The sequence below is a fragment of the Pleurodeles waltl genome, chromosome 7 (assembly GCF_031143425.1).
Source record: "Pleurodeles waltl isolate 20211129_DDA chromosome 7, aPleWal1.hap1.20221129, whole genome shotgun sequence".
Lineage (NCBI taxonomy): Eukaryota > Metazoa > Chordata > Amphibia > Caudata > Salamandridae > Pleurodeles > Pleurodeles waltl.
In genome coordinates this window covers 1079515792-1079542285 of record NC_090446.1, presented here as the reverse complement: position 1 = coordinate 1079542285, position 26494 = coordinate 1079515792, and the positions used below count along the sequence as shown (strand labels likewise).

General features: G+C 48.5%; 1 protein-coding gene across 1 annotated transcript in view; it reads left to right on the top strand.

Annotated features, from left to right (window-relative positions):
- Window positions 1–217: 217 nt before the first annotated feature.
- PCTP (phosphatidylcholine transfer protein) overlaps window positions 218–26494 on the top strand; it is a 182331-nt gene continuing 156054 nt past the window's right edge. The window contains exon 1 of the mRNA XM_069200015.1: window positions 218–399. Within this exon, the coding sequence (XP_069056116.1) occupies window positions 235–399 (165 nt within the window). The 5' untranslated portion in view covers window positions 218–234. The remainder of the gene's footprint in view (window positions 400–26494) is intronic.

The window sequence follows — 26494 nt, the reverse complement described above, 5'->3', positions numbered from 1 at the left end:
ATGACATATACCCGTACATATTCCACAATCTACTTTCTCTCTCGGGCTAATATACTCCATGTTACCGATGTCTTCTTGCCCGTTGTTAAACTTTGCACCCGAAGCACAGCAGGTTAAATGCTGACTGGATTGTTCTGTGGATCTTCCTCAGCTGCTGCTATCGGAAGGCAGCGAACCCGGAAGTGTTTCTGCAGAGCAGCATTGGCTGTGGCCAAATTCCAACGGTGACGTAGGATGCCGCTGCAGGTCCGTGACTTACAGGAGGGCACCATGGAGTTCGTCTTTTCACAGGAACAATTTCAAGAGGCCTGGCAGGAGCTGGATCAGCCCATGCTTTTAGGAGGCTGGGAGCTCTTCACAGAGTCCATGGGAATTACAATCTACCGGCTCTATGATAAGGTACGGCAGGTGCTGCGACATTCTCTCGCACTTTCACACTATGATTTAAGAGGTGGCAATCCGTTTAATGTAATCCATTTAATTTAATACCCAGTGGGTCGAGTGGACTGCGTGTTTGTGACGGATTGCTGCCAGTCTTTCTTTGATTGTTGCCACAACGGCTGAGGATGAGAAGGTCGACATTGTTTTACTTTCACTATCATTTTGTAGCAAATTATTGAACATTAAATGCAGGCAGTGTAGCAGCGTACGAAGATAATTGTCAACATTAAATATTTCTGTTTACATAAACATTTAAAAGCAATATTCACTGGGGCTGTGTGTTTGAAAGGAATCGATAAGAGCTTTTAAAGATCTTGCTAGAGATAGCTAGTAGACCGCATGTAATCGCTTCGTGGAAGGCATCGAGATTAGCAGTGGTACCTTGAATATTTTAATGCATTGTAAGCATTTGTATAGCGCACAGCACCTGTTCTCGAGTGGACACGTATCCCCTGGGTGACATTTAAGATGGGAATTGTAGGAACAAACTACAAGTAACTTCAGGGCCGAGCTTCGTACGTGGTTCTTTTGGATGAAAGCCACCATAGTGGCATGGAACAATTCAGTCACCTCTTTATGTGATTTAAATCTGTTTGTGCAGCATCATAGTTTTATTCATGCTGGACCGATGCAGACACCTTTAAGTTTGAGCCTGAAATGGCATTTTAATCGCTGCTAGTATAAAACGTTTCTCACCAGACTTTGAATACTTAGGAGTTACCATGGTGCTGTTATTTATCAGATATTTCGCATACAGTAATGCTCCCATATGGTCATGGCATAAATGAATGATAGGGTTCTATAGAGCACGTCCCTCCCAAGGGAGCATCATGGCGCTGTATGAGCAGTTTGTGAGTGAGAAAGAGCCCTACCTCAGAACCTTAAAGAGTAGCAATGCGCGTCTGATAAACCACATATCCAGGATCGGGACACAGTCTACTTAGTGTAAAAGGCCATTTATTTAGGACAGGATTGCATCTTATACATAATATTATCTAACAAATTCCAACTTTAGAAACCCCCACCCTTTTAACTTCTCCTCGATCATCCTTTTCACTCATTCCTTCACTTTTCACTTCCATTCCCCCACACATCCCCCTTTCCCTTTCATGCCTTACCTGCTTCGGGCATCCCCCCACACTCTCATCCTTCACCTGCTTCTTTTTCCCCCCTGGAAGAGTGGCCAAGCCTGCATCTGACTCTCCACCCTCCCCCATCTACTGCCACCCAGCACAAACCATGTTGGCGTTTTGCTGTTCCTCGAGCAAAACTCACTGCAACACAGCATCTTTAAGCCTTCTCTCTGAACCACATCTTCTCACCCCACAAGTCGCCCACGAGTAACCTGAGATCCGTAAGATAATAAGCATTGCCCAACTCGGACAGATTGCACACATCAGCCCTTAACAGCCCCTCATCTTGTTCCGTAATGTCCTCAAACCCTTGATATCTTGTGCCCAACAGAGAACTTGCATCGCCCGATTGTGCTTTCTCCGATTCCTTTCCAGGGCTCCATGTTTCATTGCCCCTCTCCATGTCCGTCTAGGCACAAACTCCGTGCAGACCAAGCATGTGCCGTACAATTTTTTTGCCTGAGCAATTGCACCAGATCATTCTCCCCAAGGTGGATTAACAGAAGATCTGGACAACTCCAATTCGGCATGATAGATGGTAGAAAAGGAAGCAAATTTCCCCACCTCATGCCACTCTTTCCCCACCAAAAAACTTCATGCTGGTCACTAGGCAGTCCTAAGGTGTGTCCATAAATCTGCCTCTCTGCACATTTCGCAGCCCAATGGATAAACGAGTGCCCAACCAGCCATGTCACCATTTTCTCTCTCCTGGGACTAGACATGCAACCTGAAAAGAAAACAGACTATAATATCACCTTTAACCAGAATACCCAATTCTTGTATGCAAACCCCTGCCAGCAAATCTACACCTGTTTCCTGCCGCTCGAACTTCAAGCCCTCACATATCGCTCACAGCATCTAGATTTCCACCTCCCAATTCTCTTAATCTGTGCCCAGTCCCATCCTAAATATACTGCAGCTGTAGCCGCCCCTATTCTGAAAGAATGTGTGCCATAACCTTGCGCCTGCCTGCCTGTCCATTGCAAAGCCATCCGTAATACCTGTAACAATTGGAAGGCTGTAAGCTTTGTACCATTGGCATGGCTAAAAACCCCTTTCCCCCCCACCCGCCCCCAACAGTCCTCCTCCGCGCTCGAAAACCCATCCACTCCAGAACCGGGCAAGCCGCTGCGTTCCACCCTTTTACCAACCACATCCATTTTCCTTTCCCTAGTTGATCAGATTTTGACCGCTCCCCCCATGCATAGAAACTTCCTCAACTTTCTCGTCCACTGATTTACCTATGCCCAAAAGCTCGGATACTCGAAATGCCCCAAAAAGCATCCACACCATGCATAAACAAAACAGAGGCAGCTCATATGCATCCGTACAACATACTGGTAAAACATGCAATAGCTCCAATAATAACTCAAACGTAATCTTTTCCCTTACCATCTTAACTGACCCTGTTCTGACCCGTCCCCAACCTTTCAGCATCTTTCCCAACAGGTCATCCCTAGCCAGATAGCAACCAAAAAAAAACAACTTCCCATAAAAGGTCATCCCTGCCAGTTTACACCCAATCGTGGCGGGTGACAAACCACTCTGTATCAAGAAAAGTACAACATTTAACACGTGTAACTCAAGCTCTCTGTTGCTTTGTAACCAGAAATCCCCCACAAAACTTTAAAAACTTTGTAACTCCAACCATGCCAGTCGGTAGCGCCTCTGAGTGGATTTTGCTAAGGACATCTCCACCAGCCCAGTGATCATCATGTCCCCCCAGTCCCAAATGTCTGCTGGGTCCGCTGTCTTGTTCTGTTCTGCTCCTGGTGCCAAACTGCAAAACCATCGCCACTGTGAATGAGACAGGGAAACTGCAATTGCGTTGTACACCCCAGGTATGTGTGCAGCTTTGAAAAAAACATTCATGGATAGACATCCAAGCATAAAATGCCTCAACAAACGCAGCACCCTCAGATCATTTGCCCTCTGTCTGTTTACAAGTTCTACTACTGTCATGTTGTCGACATGAAAAACTAGGGTCCTGTTTGCCAGCTCATCCCTCCACACTGCCAGCGCCACTAGCAGCAGAAAGAATTCCAAGAAGGCAATACTCCTGCCCTGCTGGAGCCATTTTTCTGGCCATGTCTCCGCACACCACCTCCCATCCCAAAGAGCCCGAAAGCTGTGGCCCCAGCTGTGTCTGAGAATATCTGAACCTGCCATATTGTGTCTTCCTCCCGCAAACACATGGAAACCCCATTGAACTGTGTAAGAAAGGTTTCCCACACCCTGATGTCCTCTCTCATCCCCACCGACATGCAAATTCTGTGGTGCGGGTGGGCAACCCCAGACATGGCTATACCTAGCCACCTGCAAAATGTCCTTTTCCCCCCCACCGAACAACCCTGCAAGCACATTTGAGGTAACCCAAAAGCTTCTGTGCCATCCGCGAATCGATCTTGTGCAAGGACCGTATGCGTCCCAGGAACTTCAAGATCTAATCCACCTTACCTGATGGTAATCTTGCCACTAAGGATTCCGTGTCCAGTTCAATACCCAAAAATGTCAACACGCAATTTGGCCCCTCTGTCTTTTCGGGGGCTAAGGGGACCCCGACCTCCCATGCCAGCCTTTCAAAGAAATTCAGAGCCCACCCACAAGACCCAGATCCTGCCTTACCCACAAAAAGGAAATCGTCCAAATAATGAGTCACGATGCCCACTTGCTTTAAAAAAAAAAAAAACATTGTAAGAAGGAACTAGAGGCTTCGAACAATGCACATGAAATGGTGCAACCCATCGAGAGTACTCTGTCAACATAGATTGCCCCATCAAGCTGCATCTCTAGTAACGCAAAGTCCTAAGGGTGTATGGGCAGCAACCTAAAGGCCGACCGCATGTCACATTTTGCCATCTTCCATCCCCTGCTGCACCTGCGAATAAGGCTAATGGCGTCATCCACCGATGAGCATACCACCCTTGTGTCCTCCTGCATGATGAAATCATTTACCGACAACCCTTCCGGCCATGACAAATGATGTATGAGGCGAAACTCCCCACTAGTCTTTTTTTGGTACCACACCTAGCAGGTAAATCATGAGATCTTCACTTGGCCAGTAATAAAAGGGGCCCACAATTCTGCCCAAAGACACTTCTTTGTCTAGTTTGTCCTTCACAACCTGTGGCATGTCTCTAGCAGACTGCAAATTGTCTGCCCATCTCCTCCTTCTCAGGACCAGGGTAGCTTATCCAAAAACCTTCCCTGAAACCCCATTCCAATTTATATGCCATGTCCCTATCCGTATACCTGTGCAGCCAGGGGAATAAAGTCTCCAGCCTAATTGGCGTAGGAGCCCTTTGGCGCAGGAGCATCCTGCATGCCCCTACCCTTGGTCGTTCTCCACTGCTCAGCTGGATTGGAGAGCGGAAAACATTGAGTGACCGGATGGCGGCCTCCGCATTTGGAGCATTCATGTTTGAATTTACATGGGTGTCTGGAACAGAAACCTTTATTGAAGTTCCAACATGCCCCTGAAGTCGGTACCGGGGGCTGCTGACCAACACCCGCCCCTCCCTGGGACGGGACTGGACTGAAAGAGCTTTTATACTTCCGGCAAGCCACTACCGGTGTGCGTAGATGCTGTGAACTGTGATGACGCCTTCCACTGCATCAACAATTCTGAATCCACATCCCACCATGGCTTGTCCGGATTTGCACTCACCCTCGCCATGAACTCCTCATCATAGCTCAACCGTGCAAAGACCCCAAAATGCTTCTGAGCCTTACGTATTATGTCCATGTATTTGAACAGTGCGATGGCCCTGTCTGGAAATTTCTCTCAGTAAATACTTGTGAATATCAGAAACATTGAGGTCCAATTATCCATTGTTATTTTTATCCACGGTCCCAAGCTAAATCCCACTCCTCTTCCTTGGAACCCTCCTTAGCCTGAATATCTCTATGCAGAAGCTTAAAAAAATCCACATACTCGTGCCACCATATCCTCGCCTTCGTCTTATCTGCCACATGAGAGCCCAAAGTCATCACCAGACCCATGTAGGTGAGCTGCTTTTTATGCCCCCCCATTCCTTGTCTTCCATCCCCGTATCATCCTCCAGCGCCTTGACCCCCGTCTCACCCACCGTGGTCGAGCTTGGATCCTTCGTCTGTGTACTGTACCCTCCTGAGGCCCCCCCCCCATCCCAGGTGTCTCATGCACAGAATAATCTACCACCCCGATCGACTTGTGTGTCCTAGCCCTGACAGCAGATGTCCCTCCCTCCCTACACTGACCACCATTCTCCCTTACCTTTGCCATGGGAACCCATGGGCCGCATTCCTATCATTGCCCTGTGACCACGCACCAGTTCACCGGACCGTCTCCTGTGTCTCCCCACCGGCCTTGTTCTCCTGAAATACCGAAAACTAAGAAGGGGTTGCGCCGCTCCTGCGCCCTTTCCCCCTCCCTTTGCCCCTGCTCACCTCAGTGTCATGTATCTCCCCGTCCTCCCACTCATCCATCTCTTTCTCATAATCGAGTTCCACCACATAATTCTCATCCATCTCCCACTTGCCGTCATCATCACCGACCTCCATCACAGTGTTGAACGCTTCCATCACCTGTCCCCCATGGCGTAAGCCATCTCACGAGGGCCCATTCCCGCAACGTAGAGAAGGCCACCAAAGAACCCTCTAGTGCTTCAGGCCAACGTCCCGAGGCCGTATTGTGCCCCATTGGCATTACCTTCTTTCTGCCAGTCTCCGCTGCTGGCATTGACTCCACGCCTTCCTTGGCCGTGTGCGCAACTTCTGCTCATAGTGCTGCCAGACCCCCCACGCCGCACAAGCCTCCTGACCCCTCCCTGTCTCTACATGTGGAACCCAGACCCATCTGCCTCGCCATACCGCAGGGCCCGATGGGCCCTCCATTCCCCCTACCTCCGATGGTCTCTTTAGTTGCCTCCCTCTTCCCCATGACCCTTCCCTGTCTTTACATAACTGGGCCCACCTCTCCTCCATTTCTGCCACCATGTGCCTCTGTCTTGGATCCTGGACTCCAAGTCCCAAGCAGCCCCTTCCCCAACCTTATGCTGGCCAACCTTGCTGCCCAGGGGGCCCTCCTTCGCTGTTCCTAACGTACCCCCAGCGTGCCTGCCCTGCCCACTCAATTATCTGTTTAGCGCTGCCTCCCCGCCTCCTGTACCCTGTTCTGGGCAGCTCCCCTGCTGACCTTCCTGCACTTGTACATTTCTTCTTCCCAGAAGCCCCGCCTGCCTTTCCCATGCCGCCCCCCACCCCTAGGCACTGAAAGGTCCTGTGGCAAGAAGCCAGTACTGGGCCCCGCTTCTACCTGCACCCCTGTGCTTCATTACCCATGTCATCCTCTATGCCTCTGGCCCCTCTGGGCCCTGATCAAGTCCCAGTGTACAGGCCCTCCCCTCCCCTCTTCTGCCTCACCTGCCCCTGCCTGGTCGTCTTGGTGGCCTGCTTTTGAAAATGGGGCACCCTCTGTGACCCGCGTCGGGCGCCTCAATCCGACTCAGGCCTGGTCCAAAACACCAGGCTTGAGGAGATCGGCTCAGCCGGCTTCTCCCAAAATGTGAAGCGCGGCCCTGACAGCCTTAGTGTCATGGCCTGTTGCCATGGCGCTGAGGCTTCCCCCTACCTGCTGCTTGCGAATATCAATTCACCCAGGACCGGCCAACTTCTATGCTGTACAATGAGCTAGCGCGAAAGAGGCCAGTCCCTCCCCCTCAGCCCTGTAAACCTCCTCCCTTTGTCCCACCCCTACTTACCTACAGCCAATCCCACCCGCCTTCTGTCACTTCCCTTTCCTGAATGATCCCGCGGAGATACTAGACCGTGTCTGCTCTCCGCAGGACCCTCCATTTCAGCAGTTTTCTGAATCTGTTCTGAGATTCAGTCATCTGAAGATATGTGGGCATGCAACTCCATGTATTAGCTCCTTGGACCGCAAACGATTTACCTACTTTGGTTTTGAGTTTAAATTCAGGAGCCTTGATAAGATTAGCCTTTAAGGACCTCAACGAGTGCACAAGGACATAATGGGAAAATCTACTAGATAAGTATTCTGGTCCCAAGGCTCTGTAGGCTCGGAATACTAGAAGGAGGATCTTGAATAAAACTCTTTTATGAACTGGTAACCAGTGTAAAAATCTGTAGTGTAACTGCATACCTCCTTATTAATTATGGCCATGCAGTGCTGCTTCTATGTCACAACGCCCAATAGTTACCCCTATTAATTGTTGTTCTATATAGCAGATGCTCATTACTCATTGATCCATAGTGCTACTTTTTATTGACCATTACATTGCTACATCCGTCCCCCACATGATTCAGGGGCAATCCAAGGCAATTCTCCACAACGTCTTCATCAAACCTTCCGCTTTGTGGCCCAACTTCCGACTAGTATAGTACTGTCATCCTTCTCTCAATCCTATCACCTATTATTGCACAAATTTCATTCCACCCTGCCTTTTCATCTCTCCTCTTCATACCTTTTATGTCTTCCTTTATCGTTCCCTAATCTAACAACCACAACTTCCTGTAAATCACTAATCTACTCTTTTGATTTGGGTACTCTAGATGCCTTTTTCTTTTCCTTAGCTTAAAGCTAAATCCAGACTCCCTTACACTAAACCTTTTTGTTCATCTTAAGACCGATCATCACAAGCTTATTCTGCACCTTTCAGCCACTAACCTAACAGCCTTTCTGTTTTATGCACTCCTGTATCTCACACACTACCACTTCTTAGTATATCATGCCCTGATACATGTTGTGTTTCTGCTCTGCTTCTCTCATCGCTCTACCTACTCCCACCCCATCAACTAGCAGCCTTTCTAGTGACCGCTGGTCTCTAACGGTTTCTTAGCAGCTGCTTTGACACACTCTTTGCTGATCCAGCTTAAAAAAAGACTCAGATCACTGTTTTTCCCCCAGCCACGCTACACATCCATAGATTTGCGCCCTTTCATCTGCCACGTCCAGTATATTTCAGTATGCAGTCTAACTACCATCTGCCTACACCAACTCCACCTTACATCAATGGCATAACAGAACGTGAATGGGCCCCCTTGCAAGATATGCAGAAGGGGCTCCCACACATCAGTATGGGTAAGCCTAGGGTTCCCCCTATACCATAGGGGCCTCTTTTACACCCCTGCCATACATAACGTATAAATGAAAGCAACATGCAGGAGCAATCATTGGAACAACAGTCAGACTTACTTTCAGAACAAGCGTTCAAATGGTACTTTTAGTCTGTAAACTCTGCAACCCCTTTGACGACACTGCCTCTCCTTTGGCATCAACTTTTGTAAGACAAATCACCAACATCATAACTTCTAGAGCATTCCCCAAACCAACCTCAAAAGCAGCCGACTGACTGCTGGTATTCTAAAGTGCCTGATCTCGTATCAATTAAAACAAGCATTTGGAGTGCAACGGGTCTTGTGTTTGCATACGTTAGAGCTGCTAGCGTTGTAAAATCCTAACCGGACTTTTCTTGCCACATAAACTGAAAAGTAAAACAGTTTCACATATGTGAGGCCAATGGTCGCCATGAGCGTGAAGGAAACACAGAAAAGGAAACAGAAGTCTGCTCACAGTGAAACTTATCTGCAAAAGTGCAATTAGTTATGTAACCAGCAAAAGTGCAATTATCCATGTAACAGGATCAAAGTCATTAAAAGCGCTCGACTTTTGCCCAACGAGATCACACTGCGCAGGAAATGAAAAGATAAATTAGTCCAGAAACCAGCTGAAAAATGGAGCGTTTTATGTTTGAAGTAGTTTACCAGTGCACTCGAGGAGGGCTAAACACCGGAAAGGCATGACAAAATGCATGCCTTTCACAAATGGAATCAATTGATTTTTAAAAGACAAGCCCACAAACTAATGAAAGTGATGGACGTGCCATGGCCGTGGTTACAAGCGCACATATAGATTACAACATGGTCCAGAGCGCTTGCGGGTGCTCAACCCTAAAGACAACCTCCTCTACCTCTCAGCACACCAGACAGGAGGAATCAACAGTAACAGCCAATCACTGGAACTATCTAAAACAGGGATCTGCAGACCACTTTCCAAAAAGAACACTAGACCTTAGGACTATGACCATACATTATTATATACCATGGCAGAGCCATGAAGAGGAACTAACAGTCAGAACAGAATTAAGACAAAAGAGGGAAATTGGCTTAATTTAGACATTTAGGCAAGAGACCTTACAATACATTGTGCATTCCTCAGGCATTGCTCTAAATTTACTAGAAGGACAGTTCTCAAGTCAAATAATAGTCTATTAATGCAAAAAGAATTATGAATATAAAATATTATAAAATATTCTGTTTAAAACGATTAGTATTCTAATTCTCATTCAGAGAAAATTCCATCAAACGTTTGCTTTGCATGTACTAAGAATAGAAATAGCGATTTCCTGATTGTGCTTTCATCCGAATTGTAGTTATGAAATCACTATTTCTAATGTATGAAACTCTTTATAGTGGTTCTCAAATAGACCTATTTCATGAATAATAATTCTTAACCAATTAGGAATCGTAGCCATCACAGGGATTGTGGTCTGCTCGGGTCAACGGACCACCATGTCTGTGACTGCTGTTAAATAAAGCAATCTTATTATTTTGTTAACACTGCCCGTTTTCCTTAAAAGGAAAACGGGATGCGTTTAAAAAGAGAGATATGAAACTTTGAAGTTTCATTTTTAGGGGCGAGCGCAAAGCGCTCCGTCCCCTGTTGTAATCTCTCTTTGAGCTTCTAACCACGCCCATGTCACGTCAGTCACTTTCATTGGTTCGTGGGCTTGCCTTTTAAAATCTCCTTGCTTTCATTAGTGAAAGGCAAGCACACGTCATGCCTTTTCCGGGGTTAGCCCTCCTCAAGCGCACCGACCAACTACTGAAAACATACGAGTCTCCATGTTTTCCGTCTGGTTTCTGGTCTACTTTATCATTATTTCGCAGCGCAATCTCACTGGGCTTTAGTAGAGAGCTTTGCAAGACATTGATCCTGTTGGATAGGTAATTGCACTTTTTACGGTTACATAGATAATGACATTTGTGCGGGTTAAATTGATAACTGCACTTTTGCTGATAGGTTTCACTGCGAGCAAACTTTTATTTCCCTTTGTGTGTCGGCCGTAAATACCGGGTGTGTCTGTGAGCACTACCGCCTTCATCACGGCTCCACTCCGCTCTAGAGCCCCAGTAGGGTGCAGCTCTCAGGTCTGCTCCGGAGCTGCCGATGTCAGTAGAAAAATGTCTGTAATAACACTTGCTGCCCTCAGCGAGAGTGCACTCGCTTTTAAGGCCCACAGCTAATTGAAAACCTCGAAGAATTTGGAAATCTTGTGTCTGTTTGGGCTGGCTTCTTTCTGTTTTGTAACTTGTGAGTTTCTTTCTGCAGTTCACGGTTCAAGCACAGTAGGGCAAACTCGGCCCTTTGCCCACAACAGGTTGATTTATGCCAGTGAACCAAGAAGTTTTTGAAAGCGCTCTTGGATATCTGCCGCACTCTTGTCTGTATGGAGAATGCTTTCTTCTGATCAGTAAAATTGGAATGGTTAAATGTTCTTCCACAGGAAGGGACTCTATTATGCGTTAAGTTGAATCTCGGGAAATTTCTTACACTGGCTTGAGCACAATCGCCCAGGTGTAATTAACTTTGAGACTGGAATCGAAGGCTTGCGCTGTGAGATCTGTGAATAGTATAGTAACTTACTTTTTTGGCATGCATTCATTTGCACTTCACTTTTCTTTCTTTTTATGTAGTACTGACTAGTACAATGCAACTGCTTCAGAGCATGGAAGCTCCAGGCTAGCAGAATGAACCTTGAGGGTGTACTCTGAGGAACAGTCATTCAGTTGCTGACGCTTGTAATGGAAAAATAGAAGTACAGGTATGCTGCACCAGAGTACCTCCTTGTTTCTGAGAAGTGCTGCTACTCCCTATCTCAAATTAAAGTACAGGTACTCCTTCCCTGACAGTACTGGCCCATTTAAAGCACTACACTTGCTGCGCCCCCTCAACAAAGAGGTAGTCAGTCTATGCTCTGACGGGTGTTTCATATAGGAGTTTGTGTTGAGGAAATGTCATTTCATGGGTGTGGTGGTTCAGTGTGCACATATCGCTTGGAAGCCTAGTTTTGATAGACTCTTAATCCGTGCAATAGTTGCTTCTTTATCTAAAATTTAATGGCCGAATTTCAATCACTACTACTAATCTGTACTCTTGGGAGAGCAGATTCTGAATAGAGTCTTGCCAATAACAACCTCAGGAGAGAAATGCAACTGGGATAAAACTTGCTAAGTTCACAATCGCTGTTTGTCAAATATTCAGTTTTTGCTGCAAGAAAACTGCTTTGCTCAGCGTGATTTAATGAGAGCTGTTTGTATGGATATGAAGTGCTTGAGATTAGCCTGGACTAGCAATAAATTGCACTACGTACACTTAGGGGATCATTACAACCCTGGCGGACGGTATTAAAGCGGCGGTAAGACCGCCAACAGGCCGGCGGTAAAAATTTAGCAATTACGACCGTGGCGGAAACCGCCAACAAAGACAGCCACTTTAACACTACGACCGCCACGGCGGTACAGACAAACAGCTTGGCGGTCACTGCCAACAGACAGGCAGAAGCCAATGTACCGCCCACAGTATCACAACCTACCAATCCGCCACCTTTTCCGGGGCGGATTCCCCGCAGATATAAACACGGCGGAAACAACCATTTCAAAGGGAAAACACTCACCTCTACACACCCCACGAGGAAAGCTGACACCATGGAACCGGAACTCCAAATACTTCCTGCGATAGTCTTCCTGCTCCTATACGACCATCATCAACGCCGGCAGCGAAGACAACGGTGAGTACTGCACCTACGACATAGGGGAGGGGGAGGCAAAAGTGAGGGACCCACACACGCAACACCCCCACCCCTGACCCTCACCCACTACAACACACACACACCAATGCATATCCAAACATTACAGTAACGACCCCCAAACCCCCGGAAGAATGCAAACTCAAAAGGAAATGAGTTCAACCATTGTAATATATCAAAATACAGTAACCAAATATATACAGATATAATTACACATTCAACAAAATATACATCATGATGAGTAGTGCAGGTAATGCACCATTCATTGTCCGTGGACCACTGGGCCCAAAATGCATGGGCGAGGCCCACATCAGATACCTGATCAAAACGGAGAGAACACTGCTGGGGCATCAGATAGAAATACAACAGGCACCTCAGGGGGAAGGGAAGGGGGGGCACCTCAGCCGGGTGAGTGCACCAAGCCAGATCCACGAAGGGGCTCCATGCCCATTGATGTATCCTGGGGAGTGCAAAGCCACAGTCTCACAAGTCTCTACAGTGGTTAGTTTGCCCACTGTACCATCCTGGGGAGTGCAAAGCCACAGTCTCTCAAGTCTCTACAGTGGTTGGTTTGCCCACTGTACCATCCTGGGGAGTGCAAAGCCACAGTCTCTCAAGTCTATACAGTGGTTGGTTTGCCCACTGTACCATCCTGGGGAGTGCAAAGCCACAGTCTCTCAAGTCTCTACAGTGGGTGGTTTGCCCACTGTACCATCCTGGGGAGTGCAAAGCCACAGTCTCTCAAGTCGATAACAGTCTCCACTGGTTCTGGAAGGGGACTGGTGCCCAGAGTGCTTCATCCTGTTAAGGACAGACGGAGTGGATGCATGTCTCCACTGGTTCTGGAGGGGGACTGGTGCCCAGAGTGCATCACTCTCCCTGTGACGGTCCCAGTTGCATCACTGCCTCTGCCGCTCATGGGCTAGCAGTGCTTGAGTTGGCGGTGCTTGCCATGGCGGTCTTTGCCCTGTTCAGCGATGCTTGCGTTTGCAGTTTCTGACCTGTTCATCGGTCTTTGCCCTGTTCAGCGGTGAGTGCCATGGCGGTCCTTCATTGTGCAGCTAGGCTGGGGCTGCCGGGGCCCTCCTGGGCAGCTGGGCTGTGGCTGGCGGTGGCCTCTTGCCCAGTGACGATGGGGCTGCCCTCCTGGGCCCTGACTCTGGCGGTGGCCTCCTGGTCAGTGACGATGGGGCTGGCGGTGGCCTCCTGGGCAGCGGGGATGATGGCGGTCTTCTCTGCCGTGCTGCTCCTCCCAGACTTTGGCGATTTCTTCTGCCCCTTCCCCACCTTGGGTGGAGTCACAGCTGAGTGGACACTCCCCCGGGGACCCTTGTGAGCGGCTTTGCTGGCTGGAGTCTTCCCCCACTCCCGCCGGGCACTGTCCAATTTCTGGTGCTTCACAGGGGGGGGACTGGTTGTGCTGTGGCTCCGTGTCACACTGGCTGCCCTGGTACCCGATGCACTCCACATACCTCTAACAACAGACACCACTGGTCCCGGAGATTTTTTGGCTCTTGGGCTCTACAGATGCAGTACCTGGGATATGGCCTACATGGTTATGGTGGACATCTGCACACATGGATGACACAGGGGCATGTATACCTGTACTTGGCACTCTACAGAGGTGGGGTGGAGTGCCACATGGCCTGCATTACGGAGGGGCCTAGCCTATGGAACTCGCCCGGGCCTAGGGGAACCCACAGCCCTCCTCCCCCACCCAGACACCTTCACTGCGTGCAAAGTCCGCAGAATGATGTTGTACTCACCCCCTTGTGTCTACTGTGATGCCCTCAAGTGCCCATCCAACTCAGGGTAGGCCACTGCCAGGATCCAGAACATCAGGGAGGTCATGGTGCGACGGCCACGTTGGGAGGCCATCCCCAGCTGAGCCTCCGCCGTCTTCTTGCTCCAGCGGCGAATGTCCTCCCATATTTTACGGCAGTGGGTGCTCCGCCTGTGATGGACCCCCAGGGTACGGACGTCCTTGGCGATGGCACGCCAAATATCCTTCTTCTAGTGGGCGCTGACCTACATGAAATGTACAGGGGAAGAAGAGAAGTCATTAGCAACTGCACCGTCGAAGTGAGTGGCCCACATCCCTAGCCTTGCCATGTGGCACATGCATTCACAGTCCTTCATGCACGCAGAACTGTGGCCCCTTCCTTCTTACAACCAGCCCTCTACAATCAGGCATAGCCCATACAACGTGCTCCCTGTGTACTTACCTGTTGGTCTGGAGGACCGTAGAGTAGCGTGTACTGGGGGAGGACCCCGTCCACGAGCTTCTCCAACTCCTGTGCAGTGAAGGCAGGGGCCCTTTTCCCAGACGCATGAGCCATAGTCTCTTCCAGACTGAGGTCACAGGAGCACTTGCAGTGTAGGTCCTCTCCTGTCGAAGATCAGGTATCGAGTGATTCAACAGATAGAAAATGTCAAATATAGCGGGTAGTAAGGGTGAAGATTGGCCGCACTCGAAGGGGAATGTACATTGGTGTGCAATATTCAAGGAACAGAATGTGGTGCACGTGATCAGGTGCCCTACTACCCCTGGACACAAACAAAGTGTAAAATTATACACAAGTAATAGTAAGCAAAACAGATCACAGCACACAGTATGCGATAGTAGCACAGAAAAAAGTCATAGCATTTTGTAATGTTGAAGTAAAGGTGGATGAAGAAATCAAGCACATCGGTATTCAGATCTTGTCTTGAGAAGTGAGTTTCTTTATTCAGAGCGAAGTAGTATTCTTTAAGCAAAGAACATCATTCCAAAAAACAGCCAACACGTGTTTCGTCACACTGGTGACTTTTTCAAGGCTGTAGAGAAACATATATATATGCACTTTTTGTATCAATGGCAGATTTAAATACATAAAACCAATTGTATGTGACAAACGAGTGCTATAGTATACAATAGTTGTAGTTTCTCCGTTTTTTTCACTTGGCTTTCAATCACTCTACCTCAGCCCTTTTCCACTTCACCACACTTGGATACTTCAATTCCCCACACCATTTAACTTAGGGTTAACTGGAAAAAAATTCTGCTGTTGTTATTCTGCACTTTGGTAGACTTGGGTGTTTCAGGTACACATAGGTGTTTTTCTGGAATTCCATAGCCATATCCATGGTACATATCTTTGCTTGTTTGACTTCTTTGATCTTGTCACCTACGCGCACCAACTATTGTATACTATAGCACTCGTTTGTCACATACAATTGGTTTTATGTATTTAAATCTGCCATTGATACAACAAGTGCATATATATATGTTTCTCTACAGCCTTGAAAAAGTCACCAGTGTGACGAAACACATGTTGGCTGTTTTTTGGAATGATGTTCTTTGCTTAAAGAATACTACTTCGCTCTGAATAAAGGAACTCCCTTCTCAAGACAAGATCTGAATACCGATGTGCTTGATTTCTTCATCCACCTTTACTTCATCATTACAAAATGCTATGACTTTTTTCTGTGCTACTATCGCATATTGTGTACTGTGATCTGTTTTGCTTACTAGATAGAAAATGTTGGTCACGTCCGTGGCGGTGCGTATCATCACCGCCGGCGCACTTCGTCATTGGCTCCTGGGACCCGTAGGGTCCAATGTTAACCAATGCAGCATTGCGCCGCGGTCTTCGTCCGCCTACCGCGACGGTGTACAACGCCAGTGCAGTTACCTCAAATCCTATTGTCCCACTTTAGAGGTCAGGCAGCCGCCTTTTCTGGGTCCCACATGGCTTCATTTTCAACTGCGTCACACATACCTAGGCCTAGACTCAACACACATACAGGCAACTTTTTGGATTATGTTTCATGTTCTTTGTAGACTGTGGGTACATACCTCTGAGTTGTTTGACTCTGTGGTCGCTGTTGTCCTTCCTAGGCACCGTCCACTGGGACATGTGAGGAGATGGCGGAATCCTCCGGTGTACCGACCACTAGTGGACCTGTTGACAATGGAGGAGCAACATTTAATCATCACCTACAGGTTTGACCATGCCACAATCCAGGAACTGTGTACCCAGTTGGATCCTGACCTGATGTCAGCAATCCGCAATCCCACAGGGATCCCCCCTCAAGTGCAGGTGGTATCAGTGCTCCATTTCCTTGCAAGTGGGTCATTTCAAACAACAGTGGCCATGGCATCAGGGATGTCCCAGCCTATGTTTTCCAACGTGTTGTCCAGAGTGTTGTCTGCCCTGCTGAAACACATGCGGAGCTACATCGTTTTTCCTCAGGTGGAGGATTTGGCTACAGTTAAAGGTGACTTCTATGCCCTTGGACATATCCCTAACATCATAGGTGCCATTGATGGGACCCATGTAGCTCTGGCCCCCCCCACAGGAGAGAACAGGTGTATAGGAACTGGAAGAGTTATCATTCGATGAATGTAAAGATGGTCTGTTTGGCAGACCAGTACATCTCCCAGGTAAATGCTATGTTCCCTGGCTCTGTGCATGACGCCTACATCCTGCGGAATAGCAGCATCCCTTATGTGATGGGTCAGCTCCAGAGGCACCGGGTGTGGCTATTAGGGGACTCTGGTTATCCCAACCTGTCATGGCTACTGACCCCAGTGAGGAATCCTAGGACCAGGGCAGAGGAACGCTACAATGAGGCCCATGGGCGGACTAGGAGGGTGATCGAACGCACCTTCGGCCTCCTGAAGGCAAGTTCAGGTGCCTCCATATGACAGGTGGTTCCCTATTCTACTCACCAAGGAAGGTGTGCCAGATCATCGTGGCCTGCTGTATGCTGCACAATCTGGCTTTGCGACGACAGGTGCCTTTTCTGCAGGAGGATGGTCCAGATGACGTTGTTGTGGCAGCTGTGGAGCCTGTGGACAGTGATGAGGAGGAAGCAGAGGAAGAAGACATTGACAACAGGGATCAGTTATCAAGCAATATTTCCAGTGACACACAGGTGAGAACACATTCCTGCCTACTACAAGTACTTTCACACTTCCACCTCTATCCTGTCTGTCGATTTCAACCAGTATATGGTAACTGAGTTGTACATTTCCATTACGGTTTCACAGGTGTGGTTACCAACGTGTGTCATCTGCTTAGATTCCTCATGGACTTGAGATGTGTGACATAGGTATGTTGACATTACATTTGAGGACGGATTTTTTCACTGTCACTGCTAATACACATTTTCATAATTACAGACTGACTCCAGATTGTTTTGTGATTCAAGGGTGTTAAATGAAGTGCTAAATATTGGAGGGGGGTGGTAAAATGGTAATGGTTGATAGTGGAGGAATGTCCATGGCAGAGTCCAGTCTATTAGTCTCACAGGTGCACTGCCCATATGGGCATAGGAAGTGGAGCTGGGGAAGTTCCAATATGGACAGGGTTACAAAGTGGGACAGTGGGATGACAATCAGGGTGGTCTCATTTCTTGGCAGGGGTCTTGGCATCGTGCTCTGTCCTATTCCTGGATCTCAGGGACCGCTTGCGGGGTGGTTCTCCATCTGCAGGGGGTGGGGTGCTGATGTGGTGGTCCTGTGGCGGTGCCTCCTGTCCACTAGCGCCGGCGGAGGTGGTGGGTAGTTCTTCGTCCATGCTAGTGTCAGGGGCCCCTTGGAGTGCCACGGTGTCCCTCCTGGTGTTAAGTATCTCCTTCAGCACCCCTACGATGGTGCCCAGGGCGGAGCTGATGGTTCTGAGTTCCTCCCTGAACCCCAAATACTGTTCCTCCTGCATGCGCTGGATCTCCTGAAACTTGGCCAGGACCATTGCCATTGTCTCCTGGGAGTGGTGGTATGCTCCCATGATGGAGGAAAGGGCCTCGTGGAGAGTGGGTTCTCTATGCCGGTCCGCCCCCTGTCGCACGGCAGCCCTCCCAGTTCCCCTGTGTTCCTGGGCCTCCGTCCCCTGGACCGTGTGCCCACTACCACTGCCCCCAGGTCCCTGTTGTTGTTGTGGTGGGTTATCCTGGGTTCCCTGTAGTGGTGGACACACAGCTGATTGACGTGTCCTGGGTACGGAGGTATGGGCCCGCTGGGTGGGTGCTGTGCTGGTGTTACCAGAGGGTGGAAGGTCTGTGGTGGCCTGTGACTGGGTGTGGGGAACCGACTGTCCCGAGGCCCACGATGGTCCGGGCTGGTCATCTGGATCCAGTTGGACAGAGCTGCTGTCATCACTGTGGGCCTCTTCTGTGGGTGGGGTAGAGATGTCTGGACCCTCCTGTCTGGTGACGTTGGGTAGTGGTCCTACAGGGGTATAAAAGCATGATTATTGCATCTGTGTGTGTCATGGTGTGCAGTGGGTGGGTGAGCGTGTACCCCAGTGCTAGCATTCCTGTGTGGGAGCTTGTGTAATGATGGTTGAGGGGGGTGTTATGGGCATGTGTAGTGGGTATGCTTTAGTGATGGGTGTCCATGCTTTGTTGCTGCATGCAGGGCTTGGTGTTGGGATGTGTGGTTTGTGTTATTAGTACATTAGTGAGGAGTTGGAGTGATAGGGGAGGGGGTGAGGGTGGGGTTCTGTGATAGCATGCAAGTAGGGTGGGGGATATGATAGTTAAGATTTGACTTACCAGAGTCTATTCCGCCACCGACTCCTTTGAGGCCCTCAGGATGCATAATAGTCAAGACCTGCTCCTCCCATGTTGTTAGTTGTGGGGGAGGAGGTAGGGGTCCGCCGCCAGTCCGCTCTACCGCGATGTTGTGCCTGGAGACCACGGAACGCACCTTCCCCCATAGGTCGTTCTACCTCTTCCTGATGTCGTCCCGATTTCTTGGGTGCTGTCCCACTGCGTTGACCCTGTTGACTATTCTTCGCCATAGCTCCATCTTCCTAGCTATGGAGGTGTGCTGCACCTGTGATCCAAATAGCTGTGGCTCTACACGTACGATTTCCTCCACCATGACCCTGAGCTCCTCCTCCGAGAACCTGGGGTGTCTTTGCCGTGCCATGGGGTGGTGTAGGTGATGTGTGGGGTGGTGTATGTGGTGATATGTAGTGGTGTGTGGTGTTTTGTGCGTGGAAGTAGTGTGGGTGATGGTGTTGTGTGCCTCTGTATGGTGTGGTTGTCTATGCTGTGCTGTCTCTCTGGCCTTTGTCTAAATTTTTGGTCATAGGGTTTTGTGGGTGATGTGGGTGTGTGTTTTATATAGTATTGATTGTGTGGGAGTGGTGTGTGTATGTGTCTTAGTTGTGTGTTTTTTGGAATTGTCCAATGTGGCAGTGTTTTGGAGATGTGTGTGTATTTTGAGCGCAGCGGTGTGTACCGCCAATGGAATACCGCTTTTGAAAGACCGCCGCGTGGATTCGTGGGTCGTGATAGCATGGGCGTGTTTCTGTTGGCATGACGGTGAAGGTTTTGTTTTCGCCAGTTTATCACTGACCTTTGGTGTGGCGGACTTGTGTGGGTGTCTGAATTTTGTCGGATTCCGAGATGTGGGTCATAATAGCTGTGGCGGAATTCCGCGGCTGTGGCGGTGTGTTGGCGGTCTTCTGCACGGCGGTAAGCGGCTTTTACCGCCAATGTTGTGATGACCCCCTAAATGTTTAATTTAATCTTGAACATTTGTTTAACTGACTTGGCGAAATCCCTGTTCCCTTTTCCTCTTGGTTGACTTTTAGTTTTCTAGTAATGTCAGAGAGTTGTACAACTTGTGGCTGGTCTGAGGTGCAAATCAACCTGTGCCCCCTAGTGTAGGACTGGCCTACCGGGCACTGTGGCACTGGCATGTGGGTTGGCTTGAAACGGGCAAAATTTCATGTTTCACACACTGGCCCTTTCCAGCCACGCCAACAGGCGGTGCCATAGTGCCTGATAGTCCAGTATACCACTGGTGGTTATGCCTACAAACTAGGCCTCACCCAGCGGTTGAATGCAATATTAACAGGTGCCATTCTCTTCCCTGATTTGTCACCTTCCGAATAACTGCTTGTGGAGATCATGGTGAGACTCATGTTGCCACACTGCCCTTTTTAATGATTTACATTGTTTTGCTCATTTTCACCCACTCATTCTCTCTTGTTTACTTTTCCAGTGGGGTGTTACTCATATGGTGAGTTAATTTGTAAACACCTCCAAAGTGAAGTGTTTTTATAGATGCTTCTCATAGAGATGGGTACAGTGAATCTTTGCTGGAAATTAATTATAACAGTGGCTTCCTGGTGCTTCATCTTCTGCTGCTGGGGACATGGTGGCTTGAAGCACTTATTCAGTATGTGTATAATAAGTGACGTGTGGTTGGAAAGCTATGCGAGTTAATAGCACATTTCTTCAAAAAAATATACTTTGGGCTTTGAGTTGCCTTTCAGTGCTTTTCTTGCTTATGCTGTTTATTTTGGATCTTTTTGTAGTTTGGGTGCGTTTCAAGCTATAATAACTTATTTTTAACATGTTTAATACTACTGCTCCCGGCCACCCATCCCAGGATGAACATTGTTTACTGGTTCAGACTTGTTGTGTAAGTGCAGTTCTGCAAAACAGAATTTGTTTGGTATTGAAACTATGATTGAGACATTCACTCCCATAAATCGTTCAATAATATTTCCCTTTGCAAAGGTGGATCCCACTGGTTATTATCACTTGTGACTTGAGGACACAGAAATGCTTTGTTCATTGTGTTATTTTAAGTTAGTTAAGTGGAAGCAATCCTGGCTTGGTGCTTTTGTACAAAATAACTTGTTGATCTGCCGCAACCAATAATGTCTGTCAGGGTTCAGAGATATCTCACGCTTGCGTTCAGTTTCAACTGAATACAGAAGCGAAGCAAAGAGAATTAAAGTCTATTTAAGAATCAAAAGCTAGCCTATTTCATCAGACAATGGCAAATCCTGATTCAGTGGTATCAACACAGGCCCTCATCAGACCCACTGGAAGACCACTTTTGCCCCTAATTCCTGCCATACAACATCTCTTGCAGTACATCTTCATGGGCGATGGCCTTGATTTGTTGGGCTTAGAAATAGTGTGTGGTTCCTGCATGGGTATGTTATTTCTATACCAAAAAGTGCCTCGTACAGGACTTCATGGAGACCATGAAGTTCTCCTTTTTGGGGGCGAGCATTGTAGGAGGCTGGCCTGGCCTGATGGTACTTACACCTTGTGCCAGGTCCAGTTATCCCTTATTAGTAGATTAGTAGTGTTCTAGCAGCTTAGGCTGATAGAGGCAGCTATAGCAGAGCAGCTTGGGCTGAACTATACCACTTATATCATATAGGTACTATAGCATAAGAAAGACAATACTCAGAGTTACTAAATAGTGACAATGTGCCAAAAATATCTCAGAGGATATACTCCCTTAGGAGATAAGTAAAATACACAAAATATACACACAAACCAAAATCAGGTAAGTAAAACAGTCAGAAAGTAGTGAAAACACTGTAGAATACAATAGGATGCAATAGGCCTAGGGGCAACACAAACCCTATACTAAGAAAGTGGAATGTGAACCCCGAATGGACCCCTAAGCTAGTGTAGTGTGTAGAGGGTCACTGGGAGTGTAAGAAAACACTAAGGATGTCCAAGATACCCCACCCCAAGACCCTGGAAAGTAGGAGTAAAGTAGTACTATTTCCCCAGAAACATACTAAACTCGTGATAGATGATTTTGCAAAGACCACAACAGACTACAAAGCACTGAACAAAGCACTGAATACGGATTCCTGGACCTGAGGACCTGCAAAGGAAGGGGACCAAGTCCAAGAGTCGTGAAACTGCCGGGGGGGGGGGCGGGGCGACAGGAGCCCACTAAACTCCAGATGAAGGTGCAAGATGGCTTCCTCTGGATGGAAGAAGCTGAAGGTTCTGCAACAACGAAAGATGCTAGGAACTTCTCCTTCGTGCAGAAGATGTCCCATGGAGTGCTGGAGGATGCAAAGTTGTTTCTTTGGCAAAAGACCGCAAACAAGCCTTGCTAGCTGCAAGAGTCGATGTTTGAAGAAAAAGGGTGCTGCCCGGGCCCAGAAAGGACTAGGATGTTGCCACTTGGGAGAGGAGACAGAGAGGGCCCTCAGCATAGTAGAGAGCCCACGCACAAGAAGGTAGTACCCACAGAAGTACTTGAACACGGGTTCAAGAAGTCTGAATACGGCAGTCATCTCAACACTGCAAAATAGGGTCCCACGAAGCCGGAGATCAACTCAGGGAGCTGAGCTTTGCAGGACAGAGTGCTGGGGACCTGGGCTTGGCTGTGCACAAAGGATGTCGTGGAAATGTGCACAGAAGCCCTAGGAGCTGCAGGTCACGCGGTGCACAGGATTTCTGTATGGAGAGGAGAGTCAAAGACTTACGTCCTCCAAATTTGGACAGTTGGACCACCGGACAGTCTGGGTCACTTGGGTCCACCACCTGTGTTCCAGGGGCCATGCCCGTCGGGATGAGAGGGGTCCCAGAGTACCCGTGACGCTGAAGTTTGGTGCCGGCTGGATCAGGGAGAAGATTCCGTCAACTCACGGGAGATTTCTTTGTGGCTTCCAGTGCCGGAAGAAGGCAGGGTGCCCCCAATGCATGCACCACCAGTAAACAGTCGGGAGAGCCGGCAGGATTAGGCGCTACAATGTCACTGGTAGTCTTCTTGCTACTTAGTTGGAGTTTTGCAGGCGTCCTGGAGCATTCAGCGGTCAATCCTTGGCAGAAGTCGAAGCGAGAGGTGCAGAGGAACTCTGGTGAATTCTTGCAAGTCGTTATCTGAATGAAAGCCCACTGGAGAGACCCAAATAGCCCTCAGAGGAGCATTGGCCACCTAGTCAGGTAAGCACCTACCAGGAGGGGTCTTTGACGTCACCTGCTGGCACTGGCCACTCAGAGGCCTCCAGAGTGCCCTCACACCTCTGGATCCAAGATGGCAGAGGTACTGGACACACTGGAGGAGCTCTGGGCCCCGGGGATGCATGGGATTGGCACCCCAATACCATATTTGGCTTGGGGGGACAATTCCATGATCTTAGACATGTTACATGGCCATGTTCGGAGTTACCATTGTGAACCTACACATAGGTATTGACCTATTTGTAGTTCACACGTGTAATGGTGTCCCCACACTCACAAAGTCCGGAGAAATTGCCCTGAACAATGTGGGGGCACCTTGGCTAGTGCCAGGGTGCCCTCACACCTAGTAGCTATGCACCTAACCGTCACTAAGTGAGGGTTAGACATATAGGTGACTTATAAGTTACTTAAGTGCAGTGTAAAATGGCTGTGAAATAACGTGGACGTTATTTCACTCAGGCTGCAGTGGCAGTCCTGTGTAAGAATTGTCTCAGCTCCCTATGGGTGGCAAAAGAAATGCTGCAGCCCATATGGATCTCCTGGAACCCCAATACCCTGGGTACCATATACTAGGGAATTATAAGGGTGTTCCAGTGTGCCAATCAGAATTTGTGAAAATGGTCACTAGCCTGCAGTGACAATTTTAAAAGCAGAGAGAGCATAAATACTGAGGTTCTGGTTAGCAGAACCTCAGTGATACAGTTAGGCACCACACAGAGAACACATATAGGCCACAAACTATGAGCACTGGGGTCCTGGCTAGCAGGATCCCAGTGACACAGGCAAAAACAAACTGACACACAAGTAAAAATGGGGGTAAAATCCCAGGCAAGATGGTGCTTTTCTACAATTGCAAATACTTGTTTTTACTTTGTGCACTGGGACACATCTAACTAGACCCCAGTGAGTGTGATGCGACCCCTAAAACGTGTTGAAGTTGGCTAAATACTAATTTGCATATTTAGGTTTTGTATTAGTATATGTTACCCAAAATACACCTATGGCATGGAAAGCTAAGTATTACCTGGTTACTGGTCATTCCGACCTACTAGTTAGTGGCAGGCATAAATGTGGTGTCTTCAGGCACCCTCATCAGAACATCTTTTGGACCTGTGGAGGAACAGAAGAGGACTAGACCTGCTGTCAGTGACCCGAAAGGGCTCTGAAAGACTGGATGTGCTCTCTCTTGTACCCAGAACGAAGAGGTGGACTCCAAGGGTCTGTTGGCCACAGGACTATCCTAATCCACATCTTTTCCTGAAGTTCCCAGTTGACCAGAACTAACAGGGCCTGACCTGGACTCTGCTGGTGGTCTGTACTGGTGGTGTCTGCTGGAGTTAGTCTTGACCCATAAGTATTGTTCTTGAGGACCTGAGACTCTTGGCTGTGCCTACTGTACTCTTCCTACCACTCCTGAAAACCTGGGACTCTGAACTTTTCTGCAGCAGCAAATCTGATTCCACTGACCATCCTTGAGATAGTATCTGGCCCCTTGGAACTCAACATTGGATACAATCAGTCTGGACCAGGAAAAGGCGCTAAAAGTATCCAGCCAGCAAGAGGCCTTCCCTGGGCGTGAAATTTGAATTTCTCATGCTTGGAGCTTTCCCCCCAAAACCGACATTTTCATCAGGACCTTGTCCAGCGCCTACTCAACTTCATGAGGTCTCCTCGGATACAGCCTGCTGCTTTGCCCCACTGAAGTCTTGCCAGAAAAATGACTAAGGGCCTCATTAAGAGTTTGGCATCCCCTCACCCTATTACAGTGTCTCTGCTGGTCTGACCCTCAGGAACACTGCATTAGAGCGTTCCTGCCAGTCAGACCGGGAGGAACAGTGCTACGAGATAGCACTCTGCTCCCTTTAAGGAGCCAAGAGCTATCTCGTAGCACAGAGGGGCGCCAAACCTCGCCATCGAAATGCGCACCTTCTTCAAAGCAGACAGTGTGAATTCCGATGGTACTATGTAGGGGGGCCCTTTTCGCTGCCCATGCCATGCCATGTGACCCCCAGCACAGCCTGACCACCAGCCTTTCCATGCCTGTCAGACCGCCATGGAAAGGCTGGTGGTGAGGGTAGTTGTAATCAGCCAGGCTGTGCTGAGCTCGGCGCCACTCTGGCTGAGTACAACTCTGACTGCCTTCGGAAAACATGTTCCCGACAGGGACGGTAGTCCCCTAGTGGGTCCCACCAGAGTTGTAATTAGCCGGGAGTCAACGCGAGTGTGCCCCTCATCCCTGTAACCTTTGTTTTCTTCATTGAAATTCTATGGTTTTTCAATACAAATTCTTAACTATAACCTCCCTGTAACCTTTTATTGCTTTTATTAAATGTATTTGATGTGGTCACAAAATTATGGTGAGTCCTTATGTATTTAGTTTATGAAATTATATGATCATCGTGTACTAATATAACATTGTGTTATGTATCATTTGGTTGTTTGAAAACACTAAGTTAAAGGTATTGCAAACAATATGTAAAAGCAATGATGTTTATTTATACTAAATATTATAATATGATGGGGATTTATTGCACAGCTAATTAATATTTCATTTGTGAAAAGAAATTCAGCTCTGAGGATTTTCTGCAGACTCAAAAACCTGCAAAGTGAATTAACACTATGGTTTTTCCTCCGACCACGTGTTAGTTTGTATTCCGAGTATTCTGATCAGCAGATTCACAGATTCATGTTGTAAATTGTTTTTGCATGTTATACTTTGTAATTTAAAATATACTATCAAATTATGGGGGTCATTCTGACCCCGGCGGGCGGCGGTTGCGGCCCGCCTGGAGGTAACCGCCATTTGGCCGCCCGCGGTCAAAAGACCGCTGGGGCCATTCCAACTTTCCTGCTGGGCCGGCGGGCGTTACCTAAGGTAGCGCCCGCCGGCCCAGCGGGAAAGGGGCCTGCAACACTGAAGCCGGCTCCGAATGGAGCCGGCGGTGTTGCAGGTGTGCGACGGGTGGAGTTTCGCTTTTCACTGTCTGCTACGCAGACAGTGAAAAGCATGCTGGGGCCCTGTTAGGGGTCCCCAGGACACCCGTTCCCGCCATCCTGTTCCTGGTGGTAAAAAACGCCAGAAACAGGCTGGCGGTAAGGGGGTCAGAATCCCCACGGCAGATTCGCCCAGCCGGGGGAAATCCGGCGGGAAACCGCCGGACCCGGTTTTCTGACCGCGGCTTTACCGCCGCGTTCAGAATGGGCAAGGAAGCACCGCCAGTCTGTTGCCGGTACTTCCATCACCCGCGGCCCTGGCGGTCTATGACCGCCAGGGTCGGAATGAGGGCCTATATGTGTTGAACACCTCATAAAACCTTGTAC